The following is a 15,502-nucleotide window of genomic DNA, read 5'->3' as shown; positions in this document are numbered from 1 at the left end:
CACAAACACAAGAAGTCTGAAGTTTACAACAAAAGCTCTTTGGTGGTTGTCACAGTAATTAGGGCTTAAACAAAAAAGACTATTTTTAGTAATCGTCTGTCAATAAAACCTCTGGAATATCTCATAAACCAAAGGGTCTGAAGTGGCCCTCCAGGTCAACAATATTGATCTCTTTATAAAAAATTCAGTTAAATGCAGACATGTATTAATTAAAAAGCATTCATTAGGTAATAAATTCAGTTATTGATTCTGTGGTGCTACAGATATATCTTCTTTCCTGTTGTGAAAGTGTCGAAAAAAAAATATACATCTCAATAAAAAAATAGATTCTCTCAAGATTTCCTCTTTGGTCTTCACAACACACTAATGTTCTGGGCTTAATTATTACAGTTTCCATATATACAGTTTATTGTTTATCTTCAGTTGACTTTTGGTTTTTTGCATCTAAAAAGAACAGTTGTTCTAAACACTTGTATGTAATTACATGTTGAGTGTAAGCCAGGATCTTAGTATGCGGCGAGTTACTCCCTGTTATATTTTCAGCCATATTGGAGGAACAGTTCGCAAACTGTAATATTTATGTTTCAGTTTGCATGCATAAGGCAAGAGGTGTATTTCTGTGTGAACTGTACATATGAGTTGTATTGGTCTTGATATTCTTCAACTCTGATCAAGAAAGACAATTAGCTTAGTTCCCTAGCTCTTTTTACATGTCCACAGTTCCCACTAGTCTACAAAGCACCACACTAAGGTGAGAAACTATTTGATTAATCATTCAATTTTGGGTAAAAATGGATGGCAGTGTATTCAGTGTAATACCATTATAAAATAGAAAACAAATGTACACTAATATCCTTCTTTTGGTTTTTAATTGTGAGAATGTGTGAATAGAACTAAACATGATGAATGTTTAATTTCTCGCCTTGTTTTTTCTTTCCAGTAAAGCTGAAGACTCTGAATTTCTGTGAAGCCATTCTGTGGTTTCCCCGGGTGATGGAGGCTAGATGGAGGGAGCAGGATTTGAGGAGGGTTGTGGGGCTTTACTTTTGAGGAATAAGCCCTCTCTCTTCTCTCCCCTGAGCAACTGCAGTGGAATAATTACATAGCATGTGCAAAACTGAACCGGGACAATAAATGCTCCTTGTGAAAGAATAGACTGGGTGGTAAGGAGAGACATGAAGCAGAGAAAAAAGAAAGATGGCTGCCAGATCATTTGGGTAACTGTGGAGACCTGCACAGCAGTCATCACATTATTTACAACTGAGAATTTAATGCATCATTCAGTAATGAGCAGCCAGCCAATGGCCTGTGATCTGAAGCTCAGTTATTCACTCACTGGGCTGAACTCCAGGCAGAAAAAAGCTGGAGGAGTCCCTCCGGATGGAAACAAAGCCAGCTCCCATTGCTATTTTTCACTTTATTCTTTTGCAGTCAAGTGTAATTCATTACGTGTGTTTGTAAAATGCATGTGACATCAGTATTTCTCATATACTGCCCTAAATGTATGTGTGTGTGTGTGTGTGTGTGTGTGTGTGTGTGTGTGTGTGTGTGTGTGTGTGTGTGTGTGTGTGTGTGTGTGTGTGTGTGTGTGTGTGTGTGTGTCACAGGTGACATGGTGTCAGTAGTTAAGTCATCATGTTTAGGCTCATTCACTCCAAAATTATTTCAGCCAAATCTTTCAAACAGTGTCACTGCTTACACATTTCCAATTAATTTCAATCGCATAAATGCAGAAAGAATTATTTGCAGTATTTTATCTGATTTTTTATAAGAAAGTCATGCCTGATCATTTGTCTTTCATATATATATATACAGTGGCTTGCAAAAGTATTCGGCCCCCTTGAACTTTTCCACATTTTGTCACATTACAGCCACAAACATGAATCAATTTTATTGGAATTCCACGTGAAAGACCAATACAAAGTGGTGTACACGTGAGAAGTGGAACGAAAATCATACATGATTCCAAACATTTTTTACAAATAAATAACTGAAAAGTGGGGTGTGCGTAATTATTCAGCCCCCTGAGTCAATACTTTGTAGAACCACCTTTTGCTGCAATTACAGCAAAAGGTTTTAGGGTATGTCTCTACCAGCTTTGCACATCTAGAGACTGAAATCCTTGCCCATTCTTCTTTGCAAAACAACTCCAGCTCAGTCAGATTAGATGGACAATATTTGTGAACAGCAGTTTTCAGATCTTGCCACAGATTCTCGATTGGATTTAGACACCAGACAGGTCAGGGATAAAGTTATTGAGAAATTTAAAGCAGGCTTAGGCTACAAAAAGATTTCCCAAGCCTTGAACATCCCACGGAGCACTGTTCAAGCGATCATTCAGAAATGGAAGGAGTATGGCACAACTGTAAACCTACCAAGACAAGGCCGTCCACCTAAACTCACAGGCCGAACAAGGAGAGCGCTGATCAGAAATGCAGCCAAGAGGCCCATGGTGACTCTGGACGAGCTGCAGAGATCTACAGCTCAGGTGGGGGAATCTGTCCATAGGACAACTATTAGTCGTGCACTGCACAAAGTTGGCCTTTATGGAAGAGTGGCAAGAAGAAAGCCATTGTTAACAGAAAACCATAAGAAGACCCGTTTGCAGTTTGCCACAAGCCATGTGGGGGACACAGCAAACATGTGGAAGAAGGTGCTCTGGTCAGATGAGACCAAAATGCAAAACGCTATGTGTGGCAGAAAACTAACACTGCACATCACTCTGAACACACCATCCCCACTGTCAAATATGGTGGTAGCAGCATCATGCTCTGGGGGTGCTTCTCTTCAGCAGGGACAGGGAAGCTGGTCAGAGTTGATGGGAAGATGGATGGAGCCAAATACAGGGCAATCTTGGAAGAAAACCTCTTGGAGTCTGCAAAAGACTTGAGACTGGTGTGGAGGTTCACCTTCCAGCAGGACAACGACCCTAAACATAAAGCCAGGGCAACAATGGAATGGTTTAAAACAAAACATACCCATGTGTTAGAATGGCCCAGTCAAAGTCCAGATCTAAATCCAATCCAGAATCTGTGGCAAGATCTGAAAACTGCTGTTCACAAACGCTGTCCATCTAATCTGACTGAGCTGGAGCTGTTTTGCAAAGAAGAATGGGCAAGAATTTCAGTCTGTAGATGTGCAAAGCTGGTAGAGACATACCCTAAAAGACTGGCAGCTGGAATTGCAGCAAAAGGTGGTTCTACAAAGTATTGACTCAGGGGGCTGAATAATTACGCACACCCCACTTTTCAGTTATTTATTTGTAAAAAATGTTTGGAATCATGTATGATTTTCGTTCCACTTCTCACGTGTACACCACTTTGTATTGGTCTTTCACGTGGAATTCCAATAAAATTGATTCATGTTTGTGGCTGTAATGTGACAAAATGTGGAAAAGTTCAAGGGGGCCGAATACTTTTGCAAGCCACTGTATATATGTATATATATATACATATATATATAGATAGATAGATATAGATACATACATACATACATACATATAGATATATAAAACAAAATAAAGTAAAATACACAGTTGGATATTGTGCAAAAGAAATGGCATTTATGTACAGTATGGAGTGCATGATATCAAAGTTCCGGTAAGTGAAGGTGAGGTGTCTATGAAGTGTTCAGCAATCTGATGGCCTGATGGAAAAAGCTGTCTCTCAGTCTGCTGGTTCGGCACCGGATACTGCAGAACCTCCTGCCTGATAGAAGTAGTTTTAACAGTTTATGGCTGGGGTGACTGGAGTCTTTGATGATCCTCCCCGCTTTCCTCAGGCACCGCTTCCTGTAGATGTCCTGGAGGGAGGGAAGCTCACTTCCAATTATCCTTTCGGCACACCGGACCACTCTCTGGAGAGCTTTGCGGTTGTAAGCGGTGCTGTTGTCGTACCAGGTGGTGATGCATCCAGTGAGGATGCTCTCAATGGCATAGCGGTAGAAGGTCCTGAGGATGCGGGGGCTCATGCTGAATCTTTTCAGTCTCCTGAGAAAGAAGAGGCATTGCTGCACCTTCTTCACTGTATTGTTTTTGTGTACTGACCATGTGAGATCCTCCGCCAGATGTACACCTAGAAAGCAGAAGCTGCTCACTCTCTCCACAGCACTGCTGTTGATGGTGATGGGGGTGTGTGCTTCTCTGCACCCTCAGAAGTCCACTATCAACTCTATTGTCTTTGTGACGTTGAGGGTGAGATGGTTGTCTCGGCACCAGTATGTCGGGGTGCTGACCTCCTCCTTGTAAGACCCACCACTATAGTGTCGTCAGCAAACTTCACAATGATGTTGGAGTTGCTTGTGTCCGTGCAGTCGTAGGTGTAGAGTGAGTACAGGAGAGGGCTCAGTACACACCCCTGTGGGGCACCAGTGTTCATTATGACGGGGTATGAGGTGATGCTGCCCAGACTGACCACTTGGAATCTGTCAGACAGGAAGTTAAGGATCCAGCTGCAGAGAGAGCTCCTCAGAGCTGCCTAGATCTTGTAGTTTCCTGTCCAGCTTCGAGGGAACGATGGTATTGAATGCTGAGCTGTAATCGACAAACAGCATTCTCACATACATGTCTCTCTTCTCCAGGTGCGAGAGGGCAGTATGTAGTGGCAGGGCTATGGTGTCATCAGTGGACCTGTTGTGGCAGTAAGCAAATTCTATAGGGTCCAGTGAGTCGGGTAGTGCAGAGCAGATGAAGTGAATGTGAATGGCCAAAATGCAATGGTAGGTGTGTGTGGCTAGAGTTCTTTCTCTCTACCATCACCAAGAGATTGTTAATATGATAAAAGAGATCAGAAATTGTTCAGTAAACTACATTTTTCTGTCATGGCTTTAAGAATATTTGTAGACTGAAACCCTGAAAACAATCACTGAAAATTATATTCAGTCCTTAAGTGGAAAGCTTGGTACACTGTTGGATTTTGGCCTGCCTAACAACCAAAGTTGTATCCAAAGGAATAAATTAGAATCCCTGCAAATTTCAAACACTGACTTTGTAGATCAATGAGATCATTGCATTACTGCATCTAGGGAGCTGGAGCAAGATGGATGTACTGTATGAACAATCTGACAAAACAGGATGAAAACACACTGAAGAATTATAGTATCTTTGGTCACAGCTCCAAAACGGTGGTTCAGTGTTATGTAGTGAGAGAAGTTAAAAGTTAGTAATCTCACAAATTAAGAATGATCACAAAATGTGATTCCAGTTTTAACATACGCCTACAAACAAACAAGCAACAGAAATGCACAGGCTGTTCAGAAGCTTGCTTGCACGATGTGTCCTCCAGCTGTTATGATAATGGAGCCAAAGACCATGTAGGATGAAAACAGATAGCTTAGGAATTGTAGCAGTGTGTTCCAGCCTGTGATACAGTGCGTGTTATCATTGTCTTTGTGTCTTACCCAAGTTTAGTCCGTTTGCAACTTGGAAATAAATTTTAAGATTTCTGATATTTCCCTTTCTGTTTCCGCCTTAAAGTGGATCCATGAGTTCAACTGACACTTTTCACATGTGGAGGAAAATACATTTATAACTGATATGAAGAGAGGACACTGACAATACACAGACAGATAAAACAGAGCTGAAAGCACAGACCAACCACCCTCCTCCAAGTAACTGTTTATTTCCAGCAACCAACCACCTACAGGCAAAGTAGCATATTTAAAGCAAAAGCTGACAATGACTCCTGGTGGTGACCAGGAGTCATGTTTTCAGTTTTTCTTCTAATGATGTTCTTTGGATTGAATTTAGCAAATATATTTGGGTTTTATAGTTATCTTGAACAAAACAGAAATCATCACATTGTTTGGAGCAATCTTCCCAAAAAGATTTTTATGAAAACACACATGGAGGGAAAAAAAAAACATTAAAAAGTATAAATTAACAAATAAACACTTGGGTCAGTGAATGAAAAGTAATGATAAAGTTTAAGATGTTATCATTTCAAAATAAAATCTCCATCACAATCAAACTTTACAGTGAAGTGAATATGTTTGAAGAATTCATGAAGTAGCTGTAACCTGTGACACAAAGGTGTACATTTGATAGTATGCAAGAAATCAAAACCTTTGCCTGTTATACAAGTACAAAATGTAATTGTGAATAAAGAAAAAATGTTCCTAGATCATTTTCACTTCACTAAAATGTTTCAGCTTAAATGAACTTCTGCATTTGCTGTGTATATGATTGAGTTACAGACCACTGGGCACAAATGTTTGATGGGCCCTAGCACCTTACATGACTACTGCTTTCTCACACTGTCAATCCAAATACTGACGTCATTACTCTGGTCCAATCATCTTCTCGCTTGCCTTCTTTGAGCCAATTAGCCTCTGCTTTGCATGGTTTAAATTGGTGCTCTCCATCATTCTTCCTTTCAGACTCCTCCCCATTGCTATCTCAGACACAGAGGAGTCCTGTCCTACCTCGATGAAAATACAAACTTCCTCGATCTAAATGACACAAAGTAAAGTTTGGGAGTTTGAGGCTCCCAGTGAGCAGAGGGTAATCCAATATAAATCCATCTACTTACCAAGTTTACACTGGGACATGTCTTTTTTTATTCTGTTTTTTGTAACAGTGGTGATTTGAGTTTAAAAAAATATGAATTAATGAAGTTTAGTTTAAGGTGGGACACAAAGATCGTGTAGTGACGTAGCCATTTATGGAGATACAACAATGTACAGTGTTGTGAAAAAGTACTTGTCCCCTTCTTTTCTTCATTTTTTGTGATTTTGTCACAAAAATGACACGAGTAAGTACAAAATGTAGTTTTTTATGTTGATGGTTGATGATGATTTAATTTATTAAGGGAAAAAAGCTATCCAAACCTAACTGGCCATGTGTGAAAAAGTAATTGCCAGTGCCATCCTTGGCACAAAGAACTACAATTAAGTGTGATAACCAGTAATGAGTCTTTCACATGGCTGTGGAGGAATTTTGGCCCACTCATTGAAGAATTGTTTTAATTTAACCATAATGGAGCGTTTTTGAGCATGAATGGCCTGTTTAAGGTCATGCCAAATCCTCTCAATCAGATTCAAGTCCAGATTGTGACTAGACCACTCCAAGACCTTTGTTTTGTTGTTTTAGCTATTCAGTGGGAAGTTTTCTGTTGTGTTTCAGATCATTGACCTGCTTCCTAAGCTGTGTGCTTGAGCTTCAGAGCACGAATTGTTGGCCACACAGTCCTTCAGGATTTTCTGGTATAGAGCAAAATTCATGGTGTGGCACTGTTTTTTTTACTTCAAGTCACGTTTCTCTATTGCTATTGTATTGCGCTATTATGAATTTTAAACTAAACTACAGTGTAGTTTAGTTTAGTTTAGTTAAGGTTAAACTAAACTAAACTTTAGCCCATCCTGGAAGACAGCACCAACCAGTTTACTGCCAACACTTACTTATCACTCATGCTTTCGCTTATGTCCAGATCATGGCATCTCCACACCAGACTAGCAGCTATTTATAAACACAATATTCTATTTCAAAACATTTTGGGAATTTTTACTTTTACACAAAGTGATGACTAAAATTCTCATTTTGCTGTAAACTAATCATTTCATTAAAGCTGAAGAACAGCCAATAAAGTGTCATTTTCATATTGACAAGTAAATTTTTTTTTTTTAAAAAGTGAACCCTGAAACCAGAAAATTGAATATGAAAAGTTAAATTATTGGCATGTGCAGTATTAGTTGGAATACATTTAGCTTTCAATAGTCCCTCTGTGCATTACAATAATGAATATATTATTTCATAATATTAAGTGATTTAAAAATGTCAAGACATTGCTCACTGATTAGTATCTTCTTGGTTTTCATGATGTTCATGAAATTAATTCATGTGGCTTGTTCAAACTATTAGAAACTTAGTGTTTTAATTACCAACAGTTTAACTTCAGTGTAATCAACCAAAATCAGTTACTGCAGAGTGGTGGGGCTGCTTTTGAGGGGTCCCTTAATCACACGGATTTGCCACATATTTGATTTGGATTTTTTTTTTTTAACATTTATTTTTATCCCAAATGCCCCACTGACACAACCCTCAAGAGATCTGTGGTTCCTCCCGGGACTGCGTCAGGGGGCTTTTGCTTGTTAGGGAAAGGTGTGAGAGGGAGAGTGGCTAAACTGCTGGTGCAGAGTATCAGTGCATAGTCTGGTTAAAATGACAGATTAAGGCTTAAAGAGATCTATATCTATACAGTAGTATTCACAGTTGATTTTATGTAACTACATTATTGGTTACATTGTGCTGCAAAAGAAGCAACAGCATTATTATTAAAAGGTGTTTCCCTCATTCTGTTGTTGACATTTTTATCAGACAAGTTTTTCCAGCAGGCGATGGTGGAAAGAACGAAGGCGTGCCAAGATCTCCTCCAGAGTGGAAGGAGGAGTCAAAATACACAGCCTGAGAGAGAAGGAAAAAAGAAACACACCGAACATACCGAACACAACATTAACATATACTACCTTGAAAAAGAACAGTCACATGAAAACTACTTACATTTTTAATGTGTTTAGATCACCAAGCATTTGACCTTTGGAATAGTGCCTACATTTGCTCGATTTTACCAATTTTAAATATATACAACAAAACTAAATAGAGCCCTACATTTCATAAAGTTACAAATAAAGGATCCAGATTGTGTGCTAATTATTAGAACCTAATTATTAGTATCAGATTAACTAGTACTTAAATAGCATTTCTTGCACTTGCTCTAACTGAGCACTCGAAGCACTTTATTGCAAGACATGTTTCCCTGTTCACACACATTCATATATCGCTTTAATCTGTACTAAAGTGTTAGCCAGTAAGCATGGCTTCACAGAAAGATTGGTGAAACTGGTTTATTTTATTATCTGTTAGTAGATATTTATGTCTTTGTGTTGTTTCCGTGCTGCTAACCAACCGGACTAGCAATAGCTGAAAACTCTGTAATATGGCCACTTCTGCCTTTAAAAAAACAACAACACAGTTAGGGACTTGAATGTTAACATTGAGGCTTCAGAAACCTAAGAGTGACAGTTCGTGGGTTAGCTTAATCTTTTACATACCGTTTGCCATTTAAGTCTTTGAAAAAGCTCTTTAAATAATGTGGTAGGAATGAGAATGCAATTCCAATTAAATTAAGCAATTAGTGATCAAAAAAGACCCAAGTAAAAATGTTAATGAGATAATGGTCAGAGCAACAGCATCAGCAAACTGTTTATTTTGTCTACAAATCATTCTCTACATTTTTTCACAATTTCACAAAATCACACATTTAGGGGACTAAGGACTAATTAAAGATCTGACTAAAAACATAAAATAAAATTTTACCTGATGTGATAGTTTTTATCTTCCTGTCCATTCTCACAACCTGCCCCCACACAAATACCCTCCTCTTCCAGCAACCTCTGACAGTAAAGCATATCCGCCTTCACTCCCAACCTCTGAAATTAAAGACAGTAAAACATTGTATCAATTTATGATTTTCACTGTTACATACAAATGAAAGCAATTAAATGCTGGATTTTTAATGTTAACTATTCAGTTGTTTTTACTCATATATACTGCTCAAAAACTGAAGGGAACACTTGAAAAATCCTAACTTTTCCTGACTGAAATCCTTACTTCTGGTAGATTATAAATCTCGCTCATCCAAGTTGTGGGAGACTAAAAAATGCTTCTCCCACTAAATTGATTCTTTCATTCACCCAAGTGACAGAAGAAGTGACTTGGGTGAGATCCAAGTGAAGAAAGATCTTTTTTTCTTCAGCGTGCATTTATGTTCCCAAACTGGGAAGTCTAATTTGATGTGATGTGGGGCAGTTTATAAGTTAATATAAACTAGAGTGGGTTTTTATTTTTACATTATTTTAATCTTAAAAGCAAAGCTGTAAAAACATACTGGATGAAATTTTACCTCTGAAATTTAAAAAAGTAGGAATGTAAAGTTCCCTGAAATCGAATTTAAAAAAACAGGCACACAATCAGAATAACATCCATATTTTTATCTTTGAAATCTCACCTTGGCCTCCTCTACCATGTGAGGTGGCAAGTGTACCCGGGGATAAAGAAAGAGTCCTGCCATTGATGGCTGACAGCTCATCCCTTCTACTCTATTCAGAAACTCACATGCCCGTTTAGCATTCTGGGAAAGAGTATCCTCAATATGATGAATCTCCTTTAAGAATAAAATAAAAATTACTGTGAGCTGGGGAGTACCTTGAAAAACACTCAATTACTCAACTGCAGTTTTATTCAACATATTGTATCTCATATCCTCTTGGATGCTATGGCTCACTGGGTCATGCTAACACTGCACCAATGCTGTAAATATTCACAAGACTTTGGATTCACCTAACAGAGTATATCAGGGAAAGGAACAATCACCCTGCAGGTTTAACAGTTCAAGTGTTATTGGCATGATTACATGCCTACATGCATTGAGTTGCTGCTATGTGATTGGCTGATTAGATATTTGCATTAATGAACAGCTGAGTTGGTGTACCTTATAAAGCATCTGCTAAATGTACCGTGACAGCATGTAATGTGAATGCTGTGGCTTATGATGATAAACCAGCAGCGAATCTAATTTCTCTGCAGTTTCCTTTAGTTTTGTGAATGTGTTTATCCTTTTTAAGCTCCTTATTTCATTTTTCCCACTGCATAACTGTTTTGTCTCCATGATTACACTTTAAAACAATGCATTTGCCAGAGATCCTTTTGATTAAATAGAGACGTTACCATAGGACAGTCCCCTTACCTGTGTGTATGAGTTATAGGAAGAATCTTCAGGTCTAGGTGGATTAACACTAATTTCCATTGCCAGCTGTGGTAACACTGGAGCGCTGGAAGTGACAGTTAAGTACTTTTTCACTGCTGGGTCAATGTTGATTACCTCCATATACCCTCCTCTCAGACCACACCTAAACAAAGCAAATGCAGAGTTTAATGAATAGCGTTGATTAACACTGATGAATGCTCAATCATTCAGTAAAGGAAATTCCAAAAGGTTAATTGTATTGAGCTGGATGTTGCATTTTCAGAGGGAGAGAAAACGCTTCTCGAACTCATTCCAGTGACTCCTTCAGTCACTCAAACCAGTGATTGACTAGGATGAGTGACAGAATCAACATTGTAGGGTGTGCTTATATTTCCATCAGCTGTCGATCTGTATACTAAAAATGGACCCTACCGAGATGCCACCCACTTTTATGCTCTGAAGCTTTAAGAAAAAGTCAGTGTTAGAGTTATTATATTTGAAGGCAAAAGTGATCATATTTAGACATGAGTGTTCATTTGTCAGCTAACAGTAGCAAGCTTGGTTAGAAAGTTGCATCCATAAACTGTACAAGTACATAGATATCTGCAAAATAGAGCTAACTAATAAGGACATTGGGATAATATTGACAGTGACTAACACATGTTGAGGTTAAACATTGATCATAGCATGACACTCACTCTCCTATGTGGGCTGTAGATATTGAATGGAAAGACACCAGCTCCATTGTCTCAGCATAAGTTTTGCCCATCTCAGACAGCACTTTCTTGTAGGAAATAAATTCTTTGTCCTGGCCATACACACTATCCTGGTGCACCTAGACAGTACAAGTGATCATCAAAAGACAAAGTGAACTTGTGCAGGTTTTCAGTCTCAAACAACTCCTCCAAAGGGCAAGGGCTAAACTAAAACAATGAGGTTTTATGTTTATGTTTTATATTTTTATTACAACGTGCTGGCCTCTAGCTGCTTTTATAACAGCCCACTGCTTTCTGACCTTGGAACTATGATCTTGAAGGATTACATATTAAAATTGTGTATTTTATTATCTTTACCCACATGGTTGGAGAAGAATTTGCTTATGTGTGATTTTCTGAAACATTATAGCATCATTGTGAAAATAAAAACTGTTGTATAGCTCTCTCCATGCCCTCTTATATATGACATATTACTTAACATGGTTTCTTGAAGTCAACCTTGGATGCTAACAATGAAAGAAGACAATCTATAAAAAATTGTGGGTAATATAAGGGGTTTTTTTACTGATTTTTATATTTGGTTTTCACTTGATTTTCACAAACATTGAGTCAGCTCGATCTGTTACTGGTAGCTACCATCACACAAACTTTGTACATGATATTTTGAAAACTGTGGAGGTTAGACTGCTAACAAACAGGCAGACAAAAACAGCCAGACTGATATGTACTCTTTCTCTTTGAGGGGAGAGTAAACATTTTGCTTGTGGTCACCTCTTCAGCCAGTATGATGAGGCAGTTGGTAGCAGCAAAGCGAATCACCTTCTCAATAGTTTCTCTGTCTTGCACGTAACCTAGCGGGGGGAAAGTCACATTATTGAATGAGCTTCTATGAAGTAGCTGTTAACCACAAATCCACAGGTGCAGTGCAAACAGCTAGAAAGAGACTCACATTTTAATTTTCATTTAACTCTTAGGCTTTAAGACAGTTGACTTCTTAGCATAATATAGTTTTAAAAAGAGGACGAGGATCCTCTTAATGTATACATGAATATAGAATAAATCAAAAGCTGTGCAGGATGTACCAACAATGGGCTGCTCACCTGTAGGATTTCCTGGGTTGCTGATGTATATGGCTTTGGGCTCACAGTGGACTCTTCCAGCCTCTAAAGCTCTATGCAGCTCATCCAGGTTTACAGCCCAGCCTTGTTCTTCAAAAAGATGGTATGGAACCAGTGCCAGCCCAGTCATGTCCAGCAGCATGGGCAGAGTATGTGGACAGGGCATGGGGGTCAGCACACCTGTCTCAGTTTTGCCCTCTCCACTGGTAAGCAGGTTTAAAAACACCTATAGTGCACAGAATGTGTTGTTTTTGTTATAATAATAATAATAATAATAATAATAATAATAATAATAATAATAATAATAGATGAAAAATAGTGGGTAGTTTTGTACATGATAAAAAGATGTGGTTGCAGCAAAGTGGTGAATTCACAGTAAGGAACGGTGTGGGACTGATACACAGTGGCGGTGGTGCTCATGGTCAGTGTTTGGTTACATCAAGCATAGCAGAGACTAATTTTAATTTAAGCTCAAGAGAGTTGATTACAGCTTAGACTCATTCACTCAAGTCCTCCTTTATACCAATTATATACTATGATAAAGACACGGTTAGTGTAGGAAATAGAAATCAGTCTAAATAGCTGTTTTTTAAATTTTCATTCACTGCCTGTATCCTAGATAACAGATCCAAGCTAAGTACATTTGTATTCTCATGTGCTGATATTAATAATCTTTTTATATTAAGATACCAGCAGGTTCAGTTACCTTTGTATAAAAATAGATGGTAGAATTGTCCTTCAAGGAGCTACCTTTTACTTTCTTACTCTGAGTACATTTCAGAGTCTGTACTTGTTCGCTTCTGCAACTTCTTAAGTGAAGAAGTTGCAGAAGTACATTAACTTTTACTGCATTTTCCTTTTCCTTGTTCTTGGCTTTGCCAAGTGGTTACATTTCTATCACGAAGTCATTACTAGTTAAAGTTAAAGGAATGGTTGGCCTGCATCTCACAATCAGGATTTAAAGTGTCTGTCAGGGTCCAGAGAATAAGAATGATTTACTTTTTTTTTTACTTTTTTTTTTTTCCTGTCCCGTTTGGCTCTTTTGCCATCAGAATTATTGTCTAAAGGTGGAGAAAGATGCCCAACAGATTTACTTTACCAAATGGACCATCCCAGCCTTGCCGTAATAGTCTATTAGATTCACCTTTTATTGTTTATTTTATTTTATTTTCACTTGCTAAATAAGGGACAGACTTGACTGGGGAAAAGAAAGGGGAGAAGGAAAGAGGGAAAGAATAACAGCGGGGAAGAGGGACGGGGATAAAGGGCAAAAAACAAAAACCAGAATGATTTACTAAGAAACACACCACATCACTCACAGATTACATCTGTTGGAACACCTTTCCAAGAATTAGCCAATTTTTAAGCATTTCTTAAGTAACTAATAAATTATACAAAGCAGAAAGATATAGCTTTATTTTAAAAAGCAAACAAAAAGAAACCTTCATTAAAATGTTCAATATAAAGTGTCACACCGACAAACCCTTCTGTGAGCCAACAGTTAAGATGATGTCTTCTGGATGAGAAGGCACGCCACCATCTCGCCTTGTGATAAATTCAGAAATGCATTTCTGGACTTGTGGTAAACCACTGGAGGTTGTGGAGTATGAACCTGTCACAGGCAAAGTGATTAGACTGGCCAGCAGAAGCATTTATACTCACTTTGTGCATTGCTTGCAGATTTAATTGGTTTTTCTCACCCACACTCCCTCCAGAACACATGTCCAGAAGCTTCTGTGCCCTCTGCCTGACATCCAGAGGAAGGCTTTTTTTTTTGAGGAGCTCAGGGTACAGACACACTGCCATAACCTAAGAAAGCAATCAGAAAGTGATGTGCTCAGGTTGACAGAGAAGTGCAGGTAAAATTCACAGATGATACATAAAACACCAACCTGGCGAATAAATGAGATAGGCGGCATTCCTGCCTTGTGTGGATCACCTGAGCTGACATCAATCACACTCTTGAAGTTTTTTTTTACACTCTGGAAAAATACATCAGTGTTCATCAATATTGACAGTTTTTTAAATTGACAGCTAAATTCTATCTATGCCAATCATGTACTTATCTCTTTAACCCTTTGACGTTTGGTTTTCCCTTGGCTAACTTAAACTATATAGAGATAGAGAATGAATTCAATATTAACCATATATGGCATAACCATAGCTTATACTTGTGGTTAAAAATGTACACTCATCCTTGACGTGGAGGTCAAGGAAATGCTGGCCTTTCAGTTTTTTGAATAAGTAGAAGAATAAGAGAGCACAAGGGAAAAAATAGTCTGATCTGTGGCCTTAATATTTATTTGGTTTTCAGACATTTCATTTGTAGTAACTATCAAGCCATATATATATATATATATATATGTATATATATATGTATATATTTATGTGTATATATACATATATATATATATATATATATATATATATATATATATATATATATATATATATATATATATATATATATATATATATATATATACATATATATATATATATATATATATATATATATATATATATGGAGAGAGAGAGAGAGAGAGAGAGAGAGAGAGAGAGAGAGAGAGATAGTTTTACCACAGGTGGATATAATCCTTTGACAAAAGGATTACCAGAGCATAAGCTGCAGATTCAAACTGAAAATATGGCATGTAGAGATGTGTGGTTGACCAAATTGAATGACTGCTATTTATTTTTAAACTGCTACACAATGACTCATAATTTATAGTGTCTCTCAACTTCTTTACAGCTGACTCACCTGTGCAATCTGCTCTGAGATGCATGCTGCTAGACCCTGCAGGTTCACTGGGGCTCGGATCCCACGCACCCTGGGATTCACGTCCTGCACAGTGCTCATCTCTCCTGCTTCGACTGTCTAACTGATCAAGGTCCAGTGAGAGGCCTGGAAATACACTCAGGAGGCGGG

The 15,502-nt window shown here is 38.1% G+C and overlaps 1 protein-coding gene across 1 annotated transcript; it reads right to left on the bottom strand.

The window, feature by feature from the left end:
* Positions 1-3,618: 3,618 nt before the first annotated feature.
* Positions 3,619-15,433, bottom strand: LOC134646671 (alanine aminotransferase 1-like). The gene is made up of 14 exons (XM_063500534.2): positions 15,335-15,433; positions 14,466-14,555; positions 14,274-14,382; positions 14,049-14,185; positions 12,556-12,799; positions 12,227-12,306; positions 11,438-11,574; positions 10,740-10,902; positions 10,002-10,157; positions 9,311-9,423; positions 8,314-8,398; positions 6,281-6,447; positions 4,234-4,422; positions 3,619-3,922 (listed from the first exon to the last, which is right to left on the bottom strand). Exons 1-14 carry the CDS (start codon positions 15,431-15,433, stop codon positions 3,619-3,621), a joined length of 2,073 nt encoding a protein of 690 aa, XP_063356604.2.
* Between the last annotated feature and the right edge of the window lie 69 nt (positions 15,434-15,502).

This window comes from Pelmatolapia mariae, linkage group LG17, assembly GCF_036321145.2.
Source record: "Pelmatolapia mariae isolate MD_Pm_ZW linkage group LG17, Pm_UMD_F_2, whole genome shotgun sequence".
In the NCBI taxonomy this organism is placed as follows: domain Eukaryota; kingdom Metazoa; phylum Chordata; class Actinopteri; order Cichliformes; family Cichlidae; genus Pelmatolapia; species Pelmatolapia mariae.
This window is presented reverse-complemented; position numbering and strand designations above follow the sequence as displayed.